Consider the following 24,382-nt stretch of genomic DNA (forward strand, 5'->3'; position numbering starts at 1 on the left):
AGTCACGCCTTCATGGCGTTAGATATAGGGCCCTGCCAACCCACCACCACATCAGTTCCTTCTTACCGCTTGTGACGGTTAGCTGGAACGTTCGTATCTCTTGCTTCGGCAAGCATCTCTCTTAGCAGTCTTTGAACTTTGTGTATATAGTTAGAGTATAATAGTAGTTAACAGTTAGTATAGTGTAGCTTTTTATGTGTTTCATTTGGGGGTACTCCCCCCTTTTTTTGTTCCCGGTACCGGGGCATGCCTCAGTCCCTGGGATTTAAACTCTGTGCAGCATGTGGCAAGTCTGTGCCCAGAAGTGACCCCCACACTTCCTGTTTGCAGTGTTTGGGGGAAAACCACCAAAAACAACACTGTTAGATCTGCTGGGGGTTCCGTCCGAGAGATCAGCACCTCAAGATCCTTCTGATGGAGGCTGCTCTCTCTCCACACTCGGACCCCGGATTGGCAGAGCCGACGCTGAGCACCTCGTCTTCGGTGTGCAGTGCGCCAGCGTCGGCAGCACATGAGTCAGCGCCGAGGAAGGACTCTGCCAGAGACCCTCAGCACCACTAAGGCTCCGCACATAGGGACTCCACGCAGGTCAGCAGGTGTCACCGTTCTCAATCCCCAGTGGCCCATAAGAAGAGACCCGAAAGGGGCTGCTCCCCTACATCCAGACCGGCACAGACAGAGTCCGCTGCAGTGCAAGCCACGTGAGTTCAGCTCTGCCGACTAGGGTCTCATTGACTCCTGTCCCTACACAGGACCAGTCGAGTCTGGGCCCACAACACTCCCCTATCTGGGAGAGCCACAACCTGCAGCTGCCATCCATGCTGGAGGTATTCGAGGTGGCCAAGGACTTTATCACCCTCATGGCACCACCCTCCCCTCCAAGGTGGGATAGGTCTCCTACATTGGTCTCAGCGGCACCCATGAGACCCTCGGTGCTGTCCAGGGGCAAGCCAGTGATGCTGCTGCACGAGTCACCATCCCCTTGGCCTTCCCCCAGTGCTCACGTAGGGGAGCTGCACCTGTCCCCAAGTTCCTGGCACTAGTCTCTGGCACCGATGGGCACCGCTCCTCTGTGGTCCTCCAAAACAGAGTCTCCGACAGTTGAGGAGAAGCAGGAGATTCAGGTCTAGAAAGTGTGGGTGGCAGCCTCATCTGGGACCGTGGCCTGATCAGTGGCAGGCTCCTGCCTAGTGGCCGTTCTGGACGACCTGGGCATTCACCAGGGCCAGAGTCAGAGGTCCAATTCCAGGTTGGCTTTGGTGCCTCTGGCGTATCAGCAGGACCAAGCGTAGCCCGCGCCGGCACCTACTGCCCTGGAAGACCGGGCGCCGAGGGCAGGGAACAGGACCTGCTCCCAGCTAGGGCCTCGTCCTCGTTCTGGCCTGATGAGGCGGTGGTAGGAATGTTGATGGCCCCTTTCCTGGAGGAGAGCAGGGTACTCCAACAACTGTTGAGGAGGGAGGCGCAGAACCTGGGGATCCAGGCCGAAGAGGCCATTGAGACATCAGACCCCATGGTGGGCATCCTAGCCTCCTCTGGTCCCTCCCATATTGCTCTGCCACTTATCAAAACTATTAATGATACCAACAAAACAGTGTGGCAGAACCCCGCCTCCTTACCACTAATGGCAAAGAGGAACGAACAAAAGCACTTCGTTCCCTCTAAGGAGTTCAAGAACCTGTATAGTCATCCCCTGCTGGACTTCCTAGTGGTAGCCGCAGCGAATGAGCAGGAGCGCCAAGGCTACCAGGGCCCCTCCCCAAAAAACTGGGAAGCTAAAAAGCTGGACCTTTCCGGGAGAAAAATCTACTTCACAGGAGGGCTCCAGCTCAGAATATCTAACTACCAGGCCGTCCTCAGCAGGTACAACTACAACTCCTGTGGAGCAATGGGAAAATTTACGGAGCTGTTGCCAGAGGACTCCAGGGCAGAGTATTCCTCCTTAGTAGAGGAGGGCAAGCTCATTGCCCAAGCTTCGAGGCCGGCGGTCCTTGACATGGCGGATACGGCTGCTCACACCATAGCCTCGGGGATAGCCATGAGAAGGAGCTCCTGGCTTACAAGTTTCAGGGCACGCATATGAGGTCCAACAAATCATTCAGGACCTCCCCTTTGAGGACTTGGCACTCTTTTCAGAGAAAACTGACTCTCGGCTTCATAGCCTGAAGGACTTGAGCCACCCTCAAGTCCCTTGGCCTCTACACTCCGGCTACACAATGGAGACATTGTAAGCCGCAATCACCGCCTTGTTTTTTCCATCCACAAAACAGGCAGGATTTTTCTCTGAGGAGTGGAAATAATAGGAAGAGGCCCCCCCCTCATCAGGCTAGGGCTCTGGTCAGGCGAAATAGTCCTCTGGTTTGAAGCAGAACTTTTGAAGGTGCATCCAGGGGCAACGCACCAGTCTGAATTCTGGATCCATCCTGCCTCACTTTCTCATGCCGACTCTCCCCTTTCTACCCTGCGTGGGTCCAAATTACATTGGATCGTTGGGTACTCCGCCCAGTAGAAAAGGGATATTCCCTCCAGTTCTCCCTCCCTTCCACTTTGCTTCCCCGTCCCTCTTTAGGGACCCTTTTCATGAGCAACTCCTCGTGTAGGAGGTGCACTTGCTCCTAATGCTGGGGATAGTGGAAGAGGTTCCTCAGGAGCTGAAGGGCAAGGGGTTCTATTCCTGGTATTTCCTAATACTGAAAGCCAAAGGCCCATCCTAGACCTGTGAAATCTCAACAAGTTCATGAAGAAACTGAAGTTCCACATGGTCTCTTTGGCCTCCATTATCTCTTCCTTGGCTCCGGGGAACTGGTATGCTGCCCTCGATTTGAAGGACGCTTACTTTCATATTTCAGTAATGCCATCCCTCAGAAGGTACCTTAGATTCATGGTGAACCACAATCATCATCAGTTCACAGTCCTTCCATTCAGCCTCTCAGCGGCTCCTCAAGTGTTTACCAAGTGCATGGCAGTCGTGGCCGTGTTCCTACGCGAACATCAGGTGCAGGTGTTTCCATACCTCGATGACTAGTTAAGCAAGGACCGCTCCAAAGTGCAAGTGGAGGTGCAAGTGAGCGTCATAAGGGCTACTTTCGATGACCTGGGCCTTCTACTGAATGTACAGAAGTCAACCCTATCCCCCATTCAGCGGATAGAGTTTATAGGGGCAGTATTGGACTCTACACAGATGAGGGCGTACCTCACGGAGTCGCGTTTCCAGTCCCTGTGCAACATCATACAAAGTCTCAGGCAGTTCCCTACTACCACAGCAAGGAATTGCCTAAAGCTTCTGGGACACATGACCACTTGTACCTATGTGGTACAGCAGGCCAGATTGAGACTCCGACCTCTTCGGGCATGGCTGGCTTCGGTGGATCAGCCGATTTGGGATGGTCTAGACAAAGTTGTCATTCTTCCTCATCTGGTTTTTTTTTAATTTTTGTATAATTTAGGTGGATAATATCATTATTCATTTTAAAACTTTTTAATTTTTTTTAATCAATTTTAAATGTTCATAGTTGTGGGAAATTACTAGGGAGATCTGGCAATGAGGGCGTTGGACAATTATTTAAAGAGATATTGAGATTCAAAAAGTTGCTGCTTTATAACTGTTAAAACAAAAATTGTCAAGATATGTCAAAATATACAAAGTAAATAGCCTTCAATCAAACTCTAATATTTTCTCAAGCAGCATTTGTCTGACAATCATCACAAATGTACAGATAGGCAATGGAAATATTTTTTTCTCATTGGTTTGTGTGTATAGGGTGAAATAAATGTTCATCAACATTTACCAATAAAAATCTAATCCTTCCAAGCCTAGCTATGATAGATAACATGCCAGCTATACCATATCTGAACAAGTAGAGAAGAAATGGATCTCCCAACCTGCAACAGGAGATTAGTCTTAGAGTTTGAGCAAGAGAAAACCCACAGTCGTTATATGCACACCACGTGAAAGGGAAATTTGATCTCAGCACATATAAGCTTAGCAGGTAATAGCTGTAGCTGAATGGAACCTCCAGCTCAATTTCTTCCTTTGCAAAAAACCCCCCGAACAGCTTAGCTACTGATCTGGTTGCCTACAAGACTCCAGATTCTCCTCCAAGAAAAGAACTCAACTGACATCCACGACTCAATGTGGACAAGGTTAAGGTACTGTTGCAAAGAACATGGGTTGTCTCCAGCACCGGGAGAGGTGAACGTATCCGACCTAGAATTAAAGATGGGCTGTCCTTTAGAAGGAAGAGTCCAATGTTAAAATGCCAAATAACAGCATTGTTTGTGCTACTGGAGTCCATGGAGGAAGGCAAACTTGTTTCCACCAGGGACATTAAATGTTTCTGCAGGTTCATAGGACTCAATTGTGGTATTTATCTGTGCATCAAACACTCAACCTCGCTATTGAGCAGTCTGTCCCTCAACAGCTTGTCTATTTAAGTGGCTGTTCTCACAGCTGTTGCCACAGTAAGGAGACTTGGAGTTTAGTATGCTACCCATGGGCCCTCAAGATTGGTTCTGAGGCCTACCTTTTCTGAATCGAAACAATGTGTCATTTTTCTCCAAGGTCAACACAGGGAACAGTGCAGCAGTCGCCCTGTCTGAGGCCATCACGTACATCAGAGAGGTTAGATATGTTCAGGTGCTCTAAATCTATAGAATGTGCTTAAGTCCCTTCTGAAGAGTTGGCCTTTTCTTAATTGTATATCACCTAGATGCAAAGGGTATGAAAACTTCAGTCTCCATTTAGCTGAGTGGGGACTATATGAGAGGAATGTAGCCAAGAGCCTCAGGCATCCTTTGGAATCAGGACACATTCCCTGAGATCAATTATGACATCCTGCAAAGACTCAGGGTGTTGCCTCATGAGAAGATGTAAACAGATTAATATATTTTAAAGCCAGATCAGAGCATTATGATCATCTAGTCTGACCACCTGTATAACACAGGCCAAAGAACCTTCACGATATTTTTTACATCAAGCTCATAACTTATGAGTGATAGCATATCTTTTACAAAGACACTGAGAGCTGACAGTGATGTCAAGTGATGGACAAAGCATCTTTAGGTAAGTTTTTCCAATGGTTAATTACCTTTCTGTTAAATTTGCTGCTTGTTTCTAGTGAGCTTCCAGGCTCTGCTGGCCAGTCTGTATATGTGACCTCTCCCCATTGTTTAGTATTCAAGCAGTTTTTGTCATCTAAATATACACCAGCAATAATTTCTTATTTGGTTCCAGATAATTGATGAAGATATTGAATAGCATTGGGCGAAGAACATTATGGGACCCCAATAGAAATAGCCCATTGTATAACAATTTCCCATTTAGAATTAGAGAACTCTTTTGAGATCTCAGTTAACCAGTTTTAATCCATTTTAAATGGACTACATTGATTTTTGTGTGGTCCTTCCTATCTTTAACAGAATATCATGTGGCATTAAGTCTAAGAATATGATATGGACACAGTTACCTTTACCAATAAAACTTGCACTCTCATCAGAAAAAGATATCAGATTTGTTTGATATATATATGTATGTTCTCTACTGATTTCATCCCATATCAGACTTTGCTTGATATTACCCAGGATTGATGTCAGACTAACTTGCCTATAGTTACCCAAATCATCCCAGTTACACATTTTAGATATTGGTAAAACATGAACTGTTTTCCAGTCTTCAGAAACGTCTTCAGAGTTCCAGGACTTGTTAAAAATCAACATTAATGGTTCAGAATGCTCATTGGCCATTTATTTTAATACCTCTTGGTGCAAATTATGGCCTGATTCTGATCCCTAAACTGCAGGCAAGCTTAAGACCTATTGTTAAAGGACTGTTCCACTTCCTACTGGAAGAAAGGACATTGTCTGGTAAGTATGGGTACATTTTCCTGTATTTAACCAGTCTGCTGTTAATTGATGTAATCTATTTAGCAAAATCAATAAGACTCTAAAATGAAAGATGCGGGCTGATTTGTGCAGAAATATTTGATTTTTTTTAAAGCGGTTACATAACTTTTTTGAGTCCTATCTAATGGATATGCAGAAAAATATGAAATGACCAGAAATAATTAGGCTTGGAAGTATTAGGTTTTTATTGGAAAATTTCAATAAACGTCAGTTTCACCGTACACACAAACCGACCAACAAATATTTCCAACAACATGATTTAATAGAAAGTGTGCATGGCAAAAGTGTTGACTCTTGTAGCCCCGCTGCAAGAGTGTTTATATTGCTTCTGAGTCTCTTGCTTAGGTACCCATTGTGCAGCTATGAACGCCGTTCAGACAACTTTGACCATTTTTAAAACTGTTTAATGGAATTCTTGGTATCTTAGGTAGCTGTACTGAAGTTAACTTCAAAACTGGAACAAGCAGACATGAATCGGCCAAATATATAATATTACTAATAGCAATATCAGTTCAAGCACTGTACGTACCCACCTAAAAAGTGATGATCAAGGTCTTAAGCTTGTTGTTTTAGCCATAACCTGATTAAGAGGAGATGTCATCTTTTAAAAAGATAAGTCTTTAAAAAAAATAAGTTAGCAATTTGATCTTAAAAATAAAATGTCTTAATAGTACACACAATTTTTTTTTTTAAAGCTCACCTACGAAACCTGAAATACAATCTCTGATGCAATCTGGCTTCAGTTTCTAGCATGAGCTTGCTGGCTATTTTTTGGAGGAATAGAATATCTGGCATTTCAAAGAAGAACCACAGGGATGGAAACTCAAATATATTAGGGATAAAACATATAGAGGTTTATATAACCTTAAAATAATCTTCCACATCTTATTTTTATCCTGTATTTATCGTACCCAGTACTACATAGATTTGGAGGTCATCCACATGACAATCTTAATCCTGATCATAGTGCCATATTATTTGATCCCAGTGGCAATTTTCAGTAAAAAACATGGTGAACAAAATAGAGCCAAGGGGCACACCATGACAAATCAGTGATTGCTTGAGTGAGCAGTTAGCCAATGAAACAAATAGTCATTAGCAAGAGAAACTGTGAGATGTGATACTCTTTGACTCACAAGCTCACCTGGGTGATGTAAAAGGATCCCCTGATCTGCAGTGCCAGTGCATAGAATTATCTTTAGTATTTAACATATGCATGTTAAACTAAGTATTTTAACAAAGGACACAGAGTTCCTCCAGCTGCTTCTCAAACCAAACAGTGCTTGAAATAGGACAAAAATAGAAATTAGGTTAACAAACCTGCCCTGATCTCTTCAGCCCAATATTCTGATGGATGCCAGGCCTATACCATGACTGACAAATCTATGGCTGATGCATGGATTTATTTTAGTTTTACATTTATTGAAGTCTGGCCCTTTGTCAGATGGCTGGGCCACCTTTAAGTGACACTCTAGCCTTGTATAACTATCCTAGAATTTTAGTTGTATGCAACATGGGGAAGGGGAGCGTGAAAGAGAGGTAATATATTATTTTTTCCCTATTTCGTGAATACGTGGTTTATGGTAGGCACACATATCTCCGTGTGTGTATGCATCAAGTTTTCACATATACAATAGTTGAGTTTGAGTCCATGCAGCCCTAACTTGCACAAACATTGACATGTTTGCACACATAAGTTGGTGTGCAGGTTTGAAAACATGGGCTTGTGTGACCACCTCCTAAATCTGCTCTGAAGAGACTGAAGAGATACTACTTCTTGCCTTGTGCAATATTTTCAGTCATAACACTGAAGTTGAAAGATATCACTTGTTTAAACTGATCTGGAACTCAGACTTCCTGTATGCTGAAGTATCCCTCCAAACAGTCTTGTGACTTTCTCCTCACAAGATTTTTTTCTTGTAAAGCTGATGTGACTTCTTTTGAAGTCACTACCTGGGTAGTATTTTTTTCTAATTACATTGGTCTGCCTGATAGCAAAGATTATTTGTCCATGAATTGATCAGTATGTTTAACGGGGCTTTCCCCAACCATCTTTCTAATAAACATTGCAAAACAGGCTGAAAAAGGGTAGCCGTGTAGCCCTGGCTCCATGTGTTTACAAAGCAGTAATTGCTTGGATTTAGTGTTTAGGGAGGAATTCCTCCTGTTTCTGAAATAGGGGAGCCCAAACTGTATTATTCACTTAGATCTCTGGTTCTGTTTAGAATATCTTTTAGGGCTGGCCAAACTTCAGGATTTTTCCCCCTGCCTGCATCCTTCAGGCTTTTAAATTGTGTAGATGGGGTATATTGGAAGGAATCCGATCTGTCATTTATAACTTAAAACCAACCAAAAATGAGTATTTGAATGAGGCCAATATCAGTATATTTTCTGTTGTTAAACATTCCTCAGTGTTAATAACAATTCCTCAAACTACTTATATCCTGAAATTAGAATCCCGCACCGATAACTGTTATGGAATGAACATTCATTTGAGGTGTGTCAGTTTTTGGAGGCTAATGTTTTCCTTTTTTACCCTTTTAGGGTTAGAGTTTCTCACTTTTCAGTCAAATTTATTTTGTAATTGGCTTCATTTTTGAGGGATCTCTTATTTCCCAATCAGAAACTGACTGGAAAGTCCCAGTACACTAGATGGCTATGCTAGTGTCATTGAGAGCACTAGTAGAAGTTATATAGTGTGTTCTTCAAAGCTCTGCAGACCAGAAAACCTTAAAATGCTCCGGGAGTTTTTCCTGTCTCTCACTGAGAACTAGGATCCCCCAGAGTGCAAATCAGGCAAGATAACTTCAGAAAAGTAGGGTTACAAGACAAGTAAATCTTTCTTTCATCTTTCCACATGTAAATCCAGGCTGTCATAGTATCATGAGTTACTATACAGCCTTAGAATGGCATGAAAATTGTAAATAAATTAAGAGAAATCTAAGAATTACTTCAATAACTTTTCTGTATGTGATCTTTTGATTTGAAGATTTGTTATTGCTGTACTTCCCAGGAAATGGTTGCACTAGTATGCAAGTGTAAGGAATAAAGGATTAAAATAACACCCAAGAACCAATGTACTCAACTTTAAAGGCAAAGTACCAGGCTCATTGTATTGGAGTTAGGCATATATTTATCCACCATAGCATCGTTCATTCTAGCATGATTTACTTAATTAAATTGATGCAAATTTTATATAAGTAAGGTAGGAATTCAGTAATAGAAACAAAATAACTGCCCTTTTGGTTTCTGAGACAAGGTGGATGAGGTAATATTTCTTATTGGATCCACTTTTCTTGGTGCAAGAGAAGCTTTCAAGCTACACAGAGCTCTTCAGGTCCTGGAGGTAATTGTGTTGTGAGCAAGACACGATAAGTCATTCTTCCGCTTTACTCTGCGCTGGTTAGGCCTCAACTGGAGTATTGTGTCCAGTTCTGGGCACCGCATTTCAAGAAAGATGTGGAGAAATTGGAGAGGGTCCAGAGAAGAGCAACAAGAATGATTAAAGGTCTTGAGAACATGACCTATGAAGGAAGGCTGAAAGAGTTGGGTTTGTTTAGTTTGGAAAAGAGAAGACTGAGAAGGGGACATGATAGCAGTTTTCAGGTATTTAAAAGGGTGTCATGAGGAGGAGGGAGAAAACTTGTTCACCTTAACCTCTAAGGATAGAACAAGAAGCAATGGGCTTAAACTACAGCAAGGGAGGTTTAGGTTGGACATTAGGAAAAAGTTCCTAACTATCAGGGTGGTTAAACACTGGAATAAATTGCTTAGGGAGGTTGTGGAATCTCCATCTCTGGAGATATTTAAGAGTAGGTTAGATAAATGTCTATTAGGGACGGTCTAGGCAGTATTTGGTCCTGCCATGAGGGCAGGGGACTGGACTCAATGACCTCTGGAGGTCCCTTCCAGTCCTTGAATCTATGAAAGACAATGTAATATAGCTTTATGTAAAGTGAAGATAATTCAGGTCCCGAAGAATTCTCTCTGTAGCTCGAAAGCTTGTCTCTTTCACCAACAGAAGTGGGCCCAATAAAATATATAGCCTAACCCACCTCGTCTCTCACGTGTCCTGGGACTGACACAGCTACAAGAACACTGCAAACAACTTTTGGTTTATGGCACATGATGTTTTGGAAGAAAAAAAAAGCAACCCGTTAAATAAATGAGAACTTGTGGATAACATTATACATACAGAGGGGTGGCCAAACTGTGGCTCACGAGCTGCATGCAGCTCTTTTACAGTTAGTGTGGCTTGCGGAGTTCTCCCCCGCCCCATCCATTCTCCACCTATGAGACTCAGGGGTTGGGGGGGAAGCTCAGGGCTTCTTCCCTGTGGTGGGGTGATGGGGCTGAAGCTTCTTCCAGAGACTACTCATGCCTCCTGAGAGTGGGGTGTATGTGTGTCACAATTTAAAGGTTTGCCCCCCCCAACAGCTTGACTCTTGCCCCCAAGCACACCCTGCCTTTTATCCTCAGCGGCCCTTCCCTGCAGCTCCCAGGTGTTAGCTCTGCCTGGAGAGGCAGCTGCAAACAGCTGGAAACTGCAGGGAGTGGCTCCTGCTTTAGCTCTGCAGGGAGAAGCAGCTGCAAAAGCAATGGCTCTCCCTGCAGCTCCCAGGTGTTTGCTGTTGCCTCTCCTTATGGCCAGAGCTCCCAGCTTATCAGTTCTAGCAGCTGCTGCACAGGGAGGAGGCCTGGCGGCACCATGTGAGCCAGTGGAGCCAGCAAAGCCTGGCAAAAATCTGGGGTGGGGAGCACGTGACCTCACATGCTTCCACCATGCGTCGCCTCTGGCTTCTGACCAGTGGGGAGGGGTATCTCGGGGCTTCAGCCCTGCAGGAGATGCTTGCCAGGGCATGGGGCTTAAGCCCTAGAACCCGGCAGGTGCGCCCTAGCTCTCAAACTTCTGAAGATTGTTGTATGCAGCTTGGAGGGTCAGTAAGTTGGCTACCCTTGTCAGATGTTGATTTCCTACTTCTGCTTCCCCCAAAATGAATCTTTGACATATCAGACACTTTTAAGGATGTTAGGTTCTCCCAGTTTAATGCTAGTAAATTGCAGCTGCCACTTTAGATGACAGGGAGAAGTGGCAATCCAGATAAGTGAAATCTCTCTCTCTGGTGGGTGCAGCCACCTTCTCCTTACTACATGCATACTGTACACAATTACTGGGTTGTCATTCTCCACTTACGCCTATATTCCTCTTTTAACCGATGAAGACTATGTGAAAATGCATTGAGATCTACATGGCTCAAGACTTTCTCTCCCTCCCTCCCTCCCCCCCCACCCCCCGAGTGAAGAAATTATGGGTCATGAGTAAGATGGATGCTCTTTCTTAAATGGGTATACATTAACCGCTTTACAGTTAGCCTGTTCAGAGTTCCAGTATTTACTAATAAAAGGAGGGAAGGCCGAAAACTGAGGGCTGCTGCAACAATTGCTCAGAATCTTCACTTTACATCAAACTACATTACCGTGTCATTCAGTTATTTAGAGCTTAAAAATGTACATGTCCCCAGAGGAGTATATTATTGAGCATTTACAATATTGAATTCTATTAATTCTTTACTAAGCCGATTACGTGTTTTTTGGTAAACTTTATTATTTTTTTTTCAAAAGAAAATAATGAGATTAATGGAAATTCAGACTTAGTGATCTAAGATGGTCTGCTTTCTTTGATCCATTTAATTTTATTTTTAGAATTCTATTAATGATGGACTTAAAAGGATTTTTGTCCGGGACTTGATCTTGGGAGCCAAAGGCTCAATCCAGCTAACCAAAAGCGTCTTCTGAGCTACAGTAGATTTGTACAGTGTGATGACCAGACAAATCAGTATTTCCCACGCTTTTACTGGTGCTTCTGAGCTATATGTAATGAAGACGTATAAAGAAAAAGCTATGTTCTAGCCACTTTTACTCAATGATTTGTAGCTATCTGAAAAACTGAATCCATTGCACCTTGCTGAGCTGTTCAGTAATCTCAGCAAAGCAAGCAGTTCTGTACTGATATAGCAATCAAGAAGGGGGAAAAGGTGGGTCTGAAGTAGCCAGTGTTTAATTTTGTATCATTTCCCTGAATTCCATTCATAGTCCTGTTAAACGTTTCAAAGGATTATTGCTGGCTTCCGCTTGCTGGCCTTTTCTCTTTGTTGTGTGAAGAATGATACACAAAAGACTTGAGTTGAATGCTCTTCTATAAGAACACTTATTTCAGTAGTCCACTTTCATATGAAATATTTTTTCTAAAGTATTTTTCAGTTTTACTAGTATGACAAGTTTATGAAGAAAAGGTAGAGTTGAGAAATTAGGTTAAAAACAAGGCGAGGAAGAATTGGAAGTAGCCTAAGTTTTAATACAACAAGAGGAAAAACTAGACATATCTTATACCAATACCATGATATCATTAGCATATCTTTGCCTGTTGAACTCAGATGTGGATTAATTGGAAGGCATTATGCATAGAGGCTGAGGGCTTGTGTGGCTTAGTCAGTAAGAGAAGAATGCTTTCACTTCTAGGAGCAGGGTATAAATCCATCCTAAGGCCTTAAGTGGACCAGGTTTGCTAATCTTGGTTCAGGCTCAGAAACCTAAGTGTAATCTGGCATTATCTGGAGTCTGTCATGAGAAACAGCATGGTGCCTGAAATGCCTCTCAGCCAAGGGAAGGGTAATCCCTATCTCACCCGCAGGTCAGACTTAAAGTCATTGACCAGGGCAGTGGTGAGGAAACTTTCCGTGCAGCTGCATGCCTCATTTAATCTGTGACCGTTGAAGAGGTCAGTTTCTGAAGTGCCAGTTCCTTGGTCTTCACAAGCACTGAATACTCCATTTCCTTTCAAAATATGTATTTGAAGCCCAGAAATAGTTCTTGCTTCAGATAAGGTTTTGTAGCTTCTACCATTTTATCGCTAACCCAAAATAAGTCTCTAATTCATCCTGTTAGTAAATGGCACAGCACTTCTCTCATAGTTTAGTACATCTCTCAGAGGTGCCATCATTGTAGTTCTTCTGTCTAACGTGTGTAGTGTTTCAGCACCCTTTCCCCAGTTGTGACTTGTGAGTAGAGAATACCATTTTCATAATGTTAAATGTTGACATTTAAGAACTGGGCTTCTCTTGAGGAAAAATAGAGTGAATGTAGCTTAATTATTTTAGTTCGCATATGAGGTAAATGTGAAAATTCAGTATTGTATGTAACTTCAGATTAATACCATTTTGTCAACACTTGCATTTCCCAAAATTACTATTTTAAACCACATCTGGATTGTGGACAAAATGACTACTTCATATACTAGCTATCAAAATTTTTAACAATCTCTTATTTTCTTAAGCAGCACGTGTAATAGAGCCCTTGAAATATGCTTCTCAATCAGACATATAACTCCTTAAAAATATGTAATTGAATTAGCTTTCCTAAATAAGTCTTGTATCCATGAAACTTTATAGATTTGAGCTACATTTGTAATTAATACATAATACATTATTCTTATGCGAGAGTCTTAGAAATGTTATTTTCCACAAGTGAAGCCTTTGTTTTTGTTTTACTTTTTCTTTTGTGTAATGAGTTACTTTATGTGACAGGTGGGAGATTCAAGAAAGAGATAGTAGTTGATGGACAAAGCTATCTGCTGCTGATTAGAGATGAAGGGGGCCCTCCAGAGGCACAGGTGAGCATTGCATTTAGAGCTTTATTAGGCTAGACTATAGATCATGAAAATGAATAACAACTTTAATGAAATTATATCTTATTTGGTATAAGAAAGTGCAAAGAATTAAGCCTGTAGGTTGAGAAAACTTGATGTTTTCATGGGAGGTTGTTACATGTCTTTAAGAATATAAATGTGATGAATTAAAACTTGCTCATGTAACTCAAAACAGAATGCACTGATTGCCCTCCTAGGAAGGCAGCAGAATATATTACTCCTGATGTGAACAAGCTATATCACAGTCTGCTCAGGTCACCTAACCTGAAAGCAAAGCTGGCTCGTTGCCCCACCTTTTCCAACAGCCTGAGGAAAATGGAGATGTCATTTAAGTCTACCTTTTTGGGGGACAATTTCCATACACTTGAACGTGAAAAGACATCTGTATTTTAAAATTACATCTAATTAATCAATAGTGATGGTCTCTGGGGCAATAGTAAATGTTCTCTGGTGAAAACTGGTTCTTTTGTACTTACAAAAGGGGTTAAGTTGTAAATTTCACTCTGATACAATAGAGGAATGTAGAACATGTGGACTTATCTCCCATCAAATGCACAATTCAGGGCTACAAAGCTGCTTCACTGGCCAGGTAACTACACTGCATTACATTTCTATTAAACGTTCATATTAAAGGAAATGGCTGAAGTATGCGATGAAGTTCTTTCATAATGTTATCATAGCAGATGTACTCACACTGAAATGTGTTCGAAGTGTCTGCTTTTGAATCTTTGTCCTTCTCCCTCATTCTGCCTCATCTCTACTGCTTCTACCTTATTTCTTCCTTGTAGTGTTGTGAGGCTCTCTAGCTCTCCAGGCCTCAGTAGGGCACCATTGCAATCTTATGCATTTCCTATTTCCTTATTGTACGTTTATTTAACTTCTTTTGTCCTGTAGAAGGCTGTTCTATTGCACACAGAATTTTGATAACTCTGAAGAGGAGACAGATCAGTCATTTTTCTCTGGTTCCCATACTCTCGGCTGATACAAGCTGAAACCATTAAAAGTTTTTGTCAGCATGTGCTCATATGGGCATTAGTACATACAGTGAAACTCTGGCTACCGTCAGTGTGTCTGGGGCTACAAGGACAGATCACCCTCTGCCTCCCCTTACCTGGTTATTAGCAGGGTTGCTAAATAGAATCGACTGGCCTCACTGCCCTCAGCTGGTCAGTGATGGAGCAGCTTCAAAGAATAAGCAGCAGGAGCTGCCCTGCTGCCAAACAGCTGAATGGAGTGTTGCAAGCAGCTTCAGCAGCTTCTGTTTCAATGCCCCACTATTGCCCATTAGCCATGGGAGGATTAAAGCATCCTGGAAGAAGTTCAGACAAAGAAGAAGAGAAGAGGTTAGGCAGAGGAATGAAGGAGACTCAGAGGAGAAGCCCTTAAGGGAAGTTAAAAACAAAAGACAGGCTTACTTAATTCAACTTGGATCTTGTGAGGTAAACGTGTGTGTGTTGAGGTAAGAGAGAGAGCCAAACTACTTAGTGTGAATAACTTGTCTGAGAAATGTGTTCACAACAGCCTATATGTGTATATAAAAGTTTGTTTATATCTATCTATCTATCTCCTAAGTTCTGCATCTATAACCACTGTGTGTGTAGTTGTATTAAGTGAACATACTACAAGAAAACAGTTTTTTGGTAGATTATTATTTAATAAATTGATTATAATACACACTATATATACTATACATATAGTATGTTCACTTGATACAACTACACACACAGTGGTTATAGATGCAGAATTTAGGACACGACACCCAAAGCAGTGTTTTCATTGTATCTAGGGCTGCTACAAAACTATTCTTTGGCAGATAAATACCAAATATTAGATTGAAATGATCAGAATTTGTGTCCAACAAAGCACTTCATAAAAGTCATAATACGTATCAGAATGTAAATTTTTCTTCCTGTTTGCCAATTAGTATTTTGTAGAAACAAACTATATGTATGCATAAGTAATCTCTCTTCTTAAGTTATTTTAATTAAAATTTGGTCATGTAACATTGTTACAGAAAAGATCTAAATTTTTGTGATTTTTTTTTCATATATCTAATTCACAAAATAAATAGAACTACTATTTCTGGACAAATTACCATATATACTCAATCATAAGCCGGTTGGTTTATAAGCCAACCTCCCCCCAGCCCCCCGACCCTCCCCCAAGATGGATAAATAAAAATGGAAATTTTTTATGACCCATTCATAAGCCGACCCTATAATTCAGGGGTCAGCAAACTTTGACTCCCGGGCCATCAGGATAAGCCGCTGGTGGGACGAGATGGTTTGTTTACCTCGAGCGTCCGCAGGCATGGAGGTAAACCTAAGTAAACAAAGTGTCCCGGCGCGCCAGCTGCTAATCCTGATGGGCCGGGACAGCAACTGGTGGGGAAATGGTTTTTTTTGCGGGGGTGGGGGGAAGAGGAGAGAAGCTGGGGGTCAGGGAAGTAACCCCTGTGACCACCCCCCACATGACCCTAGCCCGGGAGCCCCACACTCTTCCCATCCCATCCCTTCCCACCTTATCTGGGGTGGGCCAGGGAAGGATGTCTCTGGCCTGGCTGGAGGCAGAGCAGAAGTGGAGAGGCTCTGGCCCTGCCTCTTCTCTTCTGGCTCTGCTGGCTGTGCTGACTCTCCTTGCTCCCTCTGTTGGGGGGGGAGGGGTTGTGTCTCACCTCTCCCTCTCTATACCTGTTTATAAGCTGACCCCCTTCTCTGGTGCTTCCATTTTTTACTAAAAAAAAATCTGGCTTATGAACGAGTATATACGGTAATATTGATAATTTCTGTAATGGAAGTGGAACACCTGAAGGAAAATATTGTTTGTAACCTTCACTGCTCCTTTATAATTCACAATGATGACATGATAAAGTTTTGGGTTTTAAAGGGTTTTTCTATTTTGTTTTTGTTAGGAATATTCTTTTTACTGGAGGAATAAAAGGGATGTGACATCACAATAGGCAGAAACCTGTGCTGCAGCCTTCCCAGTCCTTGGTTCAGTGGTTCTCAACTTGTGGCCCAATCAGCACAGAGCTGCAGCCCATGTGACATTCTCAGGGCCATAAGGATAGTATTGGATGCAGCCCACATAACACATTGTGGGTACATATGGAGCCCAGAATGGTAAATAAGTTGGGAATCATTGCCTCAGTTAAAGTGAATCTTAGAAGTCCCTTGACATTCTCTTCTTTCTTAAGCGCTGACTACTGCTCGTTTCCGCTTATTGTGATGTCATCAGTCGAGTCCTCTAGCAGAAAAGGAAACTTGGAGTTTGGCAATTGGTGTTCCAGATCCGATCAGTTGTCTAATACAAGAAGCTTCAGATTAAGGTGAAAAATCCTGAAGCTGGCAATTATGGAGTAAATTGCCTATAGAGAACTTTCTTTTCTAACCCCTCGATTTGGAGTTTGGCTTATGCCCTGAAAAATGAAGATTTATATTCTAGACTAAACAAAAGTAGGAAAATTCATGGTAAAGGTGTAGTAAAGGACAATCACTACTTTCTGCTTTGCATTTTTTCTGTGCGAAATTAATACATAAACAGTTTTAAAAATCTCATTTTTAAGGATGAAATCAGAGTGAAATATATACTACTGGTCAGTTGGTGGTAGTCTGCTTTTCATCCTCATCCTTTTTAAAGCATTCCAATTGTGAATAAATTGCCATTTCCATTGCTTGCCAGCCATGATTTTAGTTCTTCCTGGCCTACCACAAAACTGTTAAAGTCTCCTATGATAAAACACCACACAATAGTTATGAGGGATTTGGATGGCTCATAATAGTTGCTCTGGGATGCAGGTTCTAGGTTACTAATGTGATTTTTGGCCTCATTTGAACAAGTGTTCACCTTAATTAAAGAAATAAAAATGGATGCCTTTGGTGCCATCCAAGACACTGAATGCACATGAAATTGAGCTGTCCTCTCTGCCCAGAGAACTGTTCTCTGCCACAGTGGGATTTGAAGCACACCGCTTGAATTTGCCATTACCCGCACTGTTTTTCAAAGACTTCAGTTTCCAGTGCTGTTAACATCGCACCTTCATAACATTAAATTACTTAAGATGTTGTGTAAATTATTTCTCTCTCTCTTCGTGCACACACGCGCACACGCACATGAAAAAAAAGTGACCCAAGGGAACTATTTTAAATAGTCTCCTTTGGTGTATCTCTCAACCATTAATAGATGGATACCTTTCCATCATTGTACACTGGTTTTAAGAAATTTTAATACATTCTACAGAAACCATTAGTCTCATAGATTATTCTTTAAGCATGTCAGTGCTGCAAGCAAGAATTCTAGGCAGAATACAATTGATTCCATGGTATGAGATTAATTATACAGCTAGACTTCCTCCACAGTTTTTTGTATCTCTCTCATGCTTTTCATTAGGCTTCCAGTTCTGACAACAGTTCAGCTCACACACATTGACAGCGTTGAACATTTCCTGCCATATATTGTGTATTAGCACAATACCGCATTGGCAATACATTGTAGGGGGTTGGCATATTAAGTATCTGTCTTGAGAACTGCAAAGATTTGTTTTTGCTGTTCTTACACCTTGATCCTAAGTGAAAAGACATCCTTGTGTGTTGAAGTGTTCAAATGGTACATAATCATTTAATTTGTGTAAATTCTTTTAATAGAAATAATGAAACACGCACCTCAAAAAATAACCTGTGGGTTCCTATTTTCTTTGTGCGTTGAGCCTTGAGGGTTTTCAACCTTTTTTGCACAACCGTGAAAGTTAGGAACTTTTAAATGTAAACAGGAATAATTACATAATCGTAGGAATAGCTACTTTTAAAAAATGGGAAGCATTACAAACTTAAAATAGCAAGAGTTAGCAATACTAAAGTAACATTGGGCATAAACCCAGGAGAACAATAATGCATAACACACACATGTAAACATAAAATATGCTAATTATGGAGAGCATAGAGACAGTGTTGTCCAGTGGATAGAGCATTAGACTGGAGATTAGGAAACTTGTGTACTATTCCCGCTCAGACACAAGGCTGCTTGATGACGTTGGGTGAATCACCTCACCTCTGTGCCTCCATTTCCCCATCTGTAAAATGGTGATAGTGATATTGACCTGCTTTGTAAAGCGCTTTGAGATCTACTGATGAAAAGTGCTAGATAAGAAGTAGGTGATGTTATTTTTTTGCCTTGTCTGCTCTTTGCATAACATTTTTTGCTATGTATATGTACAGTGGAGGCCCTGGCCTTGATTGGTTCTGTATGTATGGTAGTAATATGACTAATAATTATGGAAAGATAATGTGTCTTATTTAAGGTTGCACTTGGTTAGCTTTGTATTATTGATGGAAATTTGTCCTGGAATGGACACATTTATAAACACATGCTATTTATTAGCTTAAGAAATCCTCTGGCAATCTATAACCAAGATGAATTTGCTGCCCCGTTAGTTTCTTTTAATATTTCTAACAAGTACTTGTGATCTGAAATTTCCCCTACAGATATGGTTGTTTTAAGCCTAACCTGGGCACAGAAGTGCCTCTCTTTCAGTAGATTTACGACACCAGGGAAAACCAGTTCACTTTCTCACTACAAAACCTAAGGCATAATTATTTTACTTAAACTTCTATAATTATGGCATTTGCAAATTCAGATATCTTAAAATTTGAGTTTTAGAATATAAAAGAAATGCAAGCAATATTTGAGATTTTGCTCAGATCTGAAATTTAGTGGGTAAACTTGTAAACCCTTGAATGTAATGTTGTGCTTTTAATGTCAGTGCTGAGGTTAGTTAAGAAATCAAAATATATATAATATTTATTTTGATTTCTTTATATATATATAGATCTATAGATATAGATCTATATATGTAGGATGAACGGAAAGTAACCTGATAGGTTTTTGCACTAACCTTTCATTTCTAGATACCGGTTTTCAAATATTCCTATCGTTCACATTTGCAAAGGCAAACTCATTTCATTCCCAATTTTTCTATGGAACAAAAACCGGTTACTACTTAGAATATACCCAGAATTAATATCATACATTTTGTCTCCCAGATTCTGTCTGATTCAAGCCAATATTATAATGCGTGTATTAATCCCTCACCTGCATATGCACCAAACTCCCTGTAAAATTAAAAAGCAAGTTCAGAGTTAATAATGTTAATGGTTAGATTTCCCGAATGCAGCATTCTTTCTCCCCTCCCTTCAACACAGGATAATCCCACTAATTTTATTGACTACTGCTCACGGCTTTCCCACTGAATATCTCTCTCTCCTGCCCCCTCCCCCTTTTTTTCTCCCTCTGTAGTTTGCCATGTGGGTCGATGCTGTTATATTTGTCTTCAGCTTGGAAGACGAAATAAGCTTCCAGACAGTTTACCACTACTACAGTCGTATGGCTAACTATCGTAACACTAATGAAATCCCAATGGTACTAGTGGGAACCCAGGGTAAGTGCAGTCTTGATTATAACATCTCTAAGATGATACCGGTATTCTAGTTGCTGTTTTCATATTCAGTTATCTTTGGCTGATTACCTGTCTGAAAGTGTCTTTAGAGTGACAATTTTGTTCTGGAACTTCTTTTTAAAGACAAACATACTTAGCTTGATTGATTTCCTTTCATACCAACCTTTTTGGGGGCATAACTGATATTTCCAGGCACTTGGTTGATAAAATGCAGTACATTTCAGATGTTAACAGAAAATGGCTGTTCTGAACTTCTGGGATAGTTTAAAGTGTTCCTAACTCTGACCAGTAAGTTTTCATGATCTGAGTTGAGTACATGCATAAGTATTTGCAGGATCATGATCTAAATTAGGATGGGACTCAAATTGCTTAAAGATCCAGAATAGACCAGTCCTTTATTGCCCTTAAATCACCAAAAAAAAAAAAAAAGAGAGAAAATAAGACTTGGCAATCATTCCTCTATAAATATTTATAAAAAATGAAGGTTCTCATATACAGGCCAGACCTCAATCCTCGTTATTTTAGATTTGCTGCACAGTCACTTGCGTTTTGTGTCACTTAAAAAGAAACCCCACAATTCTACTTCACCCCATTTAGGAAAAAGCTATCCTGCAGCAACAGTGCTAGAACAGCAGTAGCCTTAGGCTATCACAGGACAGGCAAGCCCTGAAGGTGGGCGCAATTTCAGATCCTCCCATGAAAGTTAGGTACTTATTCCCCCTCTCCTCAGCGTTTTCAGCTGTGGTTTCAGACTCCCCTTCCCCTCTAGCCTGCAGCAATGTGAGAAGTCGGGGATGGTTTAATGCTGATCTAGGGCTTCATTGCTTCCTCATGTTGTCTTTTTGCCAATTAAGACAATGCCTGGGGACAGAGTGTGGCTTTTCAGCCCAATGCTGGATTGCAAACTTTGAAACCAAAGCTGCTCATTGTGAAGCCCGGGAAGTAGGGGGAACATGGAGGGGAAAGAATAGTAACAAGGCAATAAGGCGGAAGCAGGTGACAGATAAAAGGGGGAAGTAGATTGGGGGGAAAAAATCCTAGGGTGAACAGAAGAAGCTGCAGTCAAAAAGGAAAGTGAATTGCTTAAAGGGACACTGTCAACGTAAACATTTCACAATGTTTAACACCTAAGATTACTGTAAGAGAAAGGTTAGAGGGGAAAGATATTTGTTCAGGATTTCTTTGCTTTGTGTGCCATTTTCAGTGTTTTCCCTTACAGTGAGGTGGTCAGTGCTGGAAGTTTTGTCTAGGTCTTTCCCACAGCGCCACAGAGAAGGAGGGGAGAATTTTAATGATAGTAGGGGTGGGAGGTAGAGAGGCAAGAGCCAAAGATAATACAGGGCATCACTCTTAGCTCCACGTAAAGGTGACAGTGTCCTTTTTAATGTTATGGTGTCGATTATATCTGACTGGTTTCTGCTACCGATCCACTAATCATAGCGATTAGACTGGTAGCTGTGAAATGATCTCTGAAGTGAAATCTCCCTAAAATGCTAGTGTCTTCCCCGCTGCTGCTCCTGCAACCAAAGGTGAATCATCTCCCCATTGTGAATATGGAGGTGGAAAATAGAGGGGGATATTTTCTCCCCCATCTCCAGGTGAAATTGAGGTCCAGATTTTGACACCAAAATATCATTTTAAGTGATGTTGCTAATTTTAGAAGCATTTATTGTCCACGTGCCTTCAGCACCCTCTGCTGGTTTTACAAAGAAAAATCCTTAGACTTGCTTCCAAGCACACATGTTTGTTTTTACCTTTTATGTCAGGTAATAGATAGCAGTATAAATATGCTTCAGTTGGTACCTTACAGCACATGTAAGATTTAAAATGTTTGAAACATTAACCGAAGTAATATACTTCAGACAGGAATGCCAAGTGTATTCACAGTAATGGCAATTTATATTCAAGTTCAGATGAGATTTTATCTCATGGAAACCTCATTGGTTTCTATTAAATAAATTGTAGCTGAATCTTAGGTACATTTTCTGATCACTTTTGTGATGCTGCAGTTTTTGCATTGTTACTATAAGCTGCCATGGAAAACAGGAAAATGTTATCGTTGTGTGTGTTGGTCTGAATTGTAATGGGTTTTAGTGCTATACATCTCAAAGTATTTTACAATATTAACTAGTCCTTATAATGCCCTGACAAGTGGGTAAGTTAATGCTAAAAACCCTAGTAAAGTAAATTGCGGTTTCAAACAATACATACATTGTGATTAGGTCTCCTTGCTCTGTCAGTTGTTCCATGAATAAACACTTTAAAAAACCCTTTACATTATTCCTTTCAATTTTCTGCACTCACTAAATCACCTCTTCGAATCTTCTCATTACCTGTGTGGGATAACTACATCTTCCCACTGTGAAATGAATGAGGATCATCATGAAGGTGGTAGCTTAGTATACAGAATTCACAAATGTATATATAAAAATATAGGTTTTATATATATGTATTCCTAAATAGCAGCTGATTATATCCAAAATGTGCTGGATTCTTTTTTCATATGAGATATAAAGGTAATATAGACCTTCATTTAGCAAAACGCTTAAATATGTACATAACTTTTAAGAATGTGAATAGTCAATGAAATTAATGGGACTTAAGCATGTGCGCTTTCCTGAATTGGGGCCATATAGCTTGTGAGGAAGATGTGTGTGATTTCACACAGTATCAGTTTGTAAGTGGTACAAGTGAGAACTGCAATGTAAAACACTCTGCTGTAGTGGAGTTTTTATCAGGACTAAACTAACCACTTTCCTAGTCAGTTGGCATTTCTCAGAGTTCTGAGAGCTGAACAAGGTGACAATGTGAGTACAATCATATCACTTCAAAATATTGGGAAATCCTGACACATAGGTGATGGTTTATTATGAGGATCATGCTATAGCAGCATTTTGGTTTCTGATCCTGGAAGCTGAAGGATGAACATCAGTAATAGTTTGTATAATATGATTGCTATGAATAGTCAAGAGTTAGTCCTCTCAATGACTCTCTAATTATGTTAATTGTTTATATTCAAGCGTGTTGATAAAATCTACTGCTTGATTGGTCCTGTGGGAGCATCGATGGATATCTACAATCAGCTGCTATTTAGGAATACCATTATCCTGTTTTAAGTCAGTGTCATGTGTTGGGTCCTAAGGTGTGAAATTCATTTCTCCATGACATCCGTTTCTTTACTCCAAAGATGTTAGTGTGATCACTCTTGAATTCTTAGATGTTTCCTCGGATACCAACTTCAGTTTACATTTCCAGAGGGAAATGTTATCAGTTATGTATGTACTATGTTACAATAGGACATTGATTGCAACTCACTATATTGAAGATAGCATAAAAGTTGCTATTACATTCCCCTGTTTTCAGTTGCTCATTACTGACTGACATTTTGATCTTTGTGGATGAAATTTTCCAGAAATGATCTCTGCACCTAGGTGAGTGGATTTTGAAAGTTAGAGCAAAAATGGTTCAGTCTTTTTGAACACAAAGAGAAGGAAATCAGTAATCTTCATCCTATAATAAAATAATTCTTGCAACCTATTCAGATCAGCCCTACAGCTAAAATGCCTGACAATTTAGTATTGAGATTTGCATGGAGAATAGTCCTCACTGAGGAGTATTGCATGCCTTATTACATCAGAAAATGGGTTTGATTTCTCTGGCCTTTAAAATGGCATTTTGAGCATGTACAGAACGTGTGTTTGCTAAGCTCATTAATGGTATAATCCAAATCCATTGACTTGAATGGACTTTGGATCAGGCCCTGAGTGTAAATCTAAGGAAAGATGGGCAATGCATGTATGCATAGCCTCTTTAATTTTGCAGTAAACTGGGCTATTTACCTATGCCCAGACCTGTGCAAAGGCTTCTGAGGACTATTTCAAGTTGCGGTGGTTGTAAGAAGGGCTGCTGTATATTGGATGTGTAGTGGTCAAGAAAAGGGAACTGTCCGACTTGTGAAGTGTGCAAGTGAGGTCTCCTAACCGCCGCCTTATACCTAGGCAGGATGGCTGGAGATATATACTCAGGTAAGCTAAATGTAAACTAAACTTAATGCATAGTTTGTGGGATGTGTAGGGGCTGAACCAAGGTTTTGCAGAATCTGTAAGGAGGGAAGAACTCCTGTGACCCTTGTAATGTCTGCAAGGACTGTGGTGAGAGAGTTGAATTATGGAATTTACACTATACATTTTGGAACCCGGTAGAGTTCTGTTGCCCTTGGTCCTTAGCCAAGTCTTAACTTTTATTTTTTCCATATTTTTATTTCTTAAAATTAACAGACACCACTATCCAACAATACTACATGAAGAGGCCATTAATATTGGTGG

The 24,382-nt window shown here is 40.9% G+C and overlaps 1 protein-coding gene across 37 annotated transcripts in view; it reads left to right on the forward strand.

Moving 5' to 3' along the window:
• AGAP1 (ArfGAP with GTPase domain, ankyrin repeat and PH domain 1) overlaps positions 1 to 24,382 on the forward strand; it is a 653,489-nt gene that overhangs the window by 269,488 nt on the left and 359,619 nt on the right. For 32 of the 37 annotated variants that reach the window (XR_010591413.1, XR_010591412.1, XR_010591414.1 and 29 more), the window contains 2 exons: positions 13,485 to 13,570; positions 19,898 to 20,039. The exons of 2 other annotated variants lie outside the window; for them this stretch is intronic. Coding sequence is in view for 26 of the 35 variants with exons in the window: in XM_008172585.4 (XP_008170807.1) it covers positions 13,485 to 13,570; positions 19,898 to 20,039 (228 nt within the window). In the remaining 9 variants the exon portion in view is untranslated. Of the gene's footprint in view, positions 1 to 13,484; positions 13,571 to 16,522; positions 16,729 to 16,794; positions 16,935 to 19,897; positions 20,040 to 24,382 lie in introns of those variants that run through there. 3 more of the 37 variants (XM_065561180.1, XM_065561178.1, XM_065561182.1) reach the window with 3 other exon arrangements.

Source organism: Chrysemys picta, chromosome 11, assembly GCF_011386835.1.
Source record: "Chrysemys picta bellii isolate R12L10 chromosome 11, ASM1138683v2, whole genome shotgun sequence".
Lineage (NCBI taxonomy): Eukaryota > Metazoa > Chordata > Testudines > Emydidae > Chrysemys > Chrysemys picta.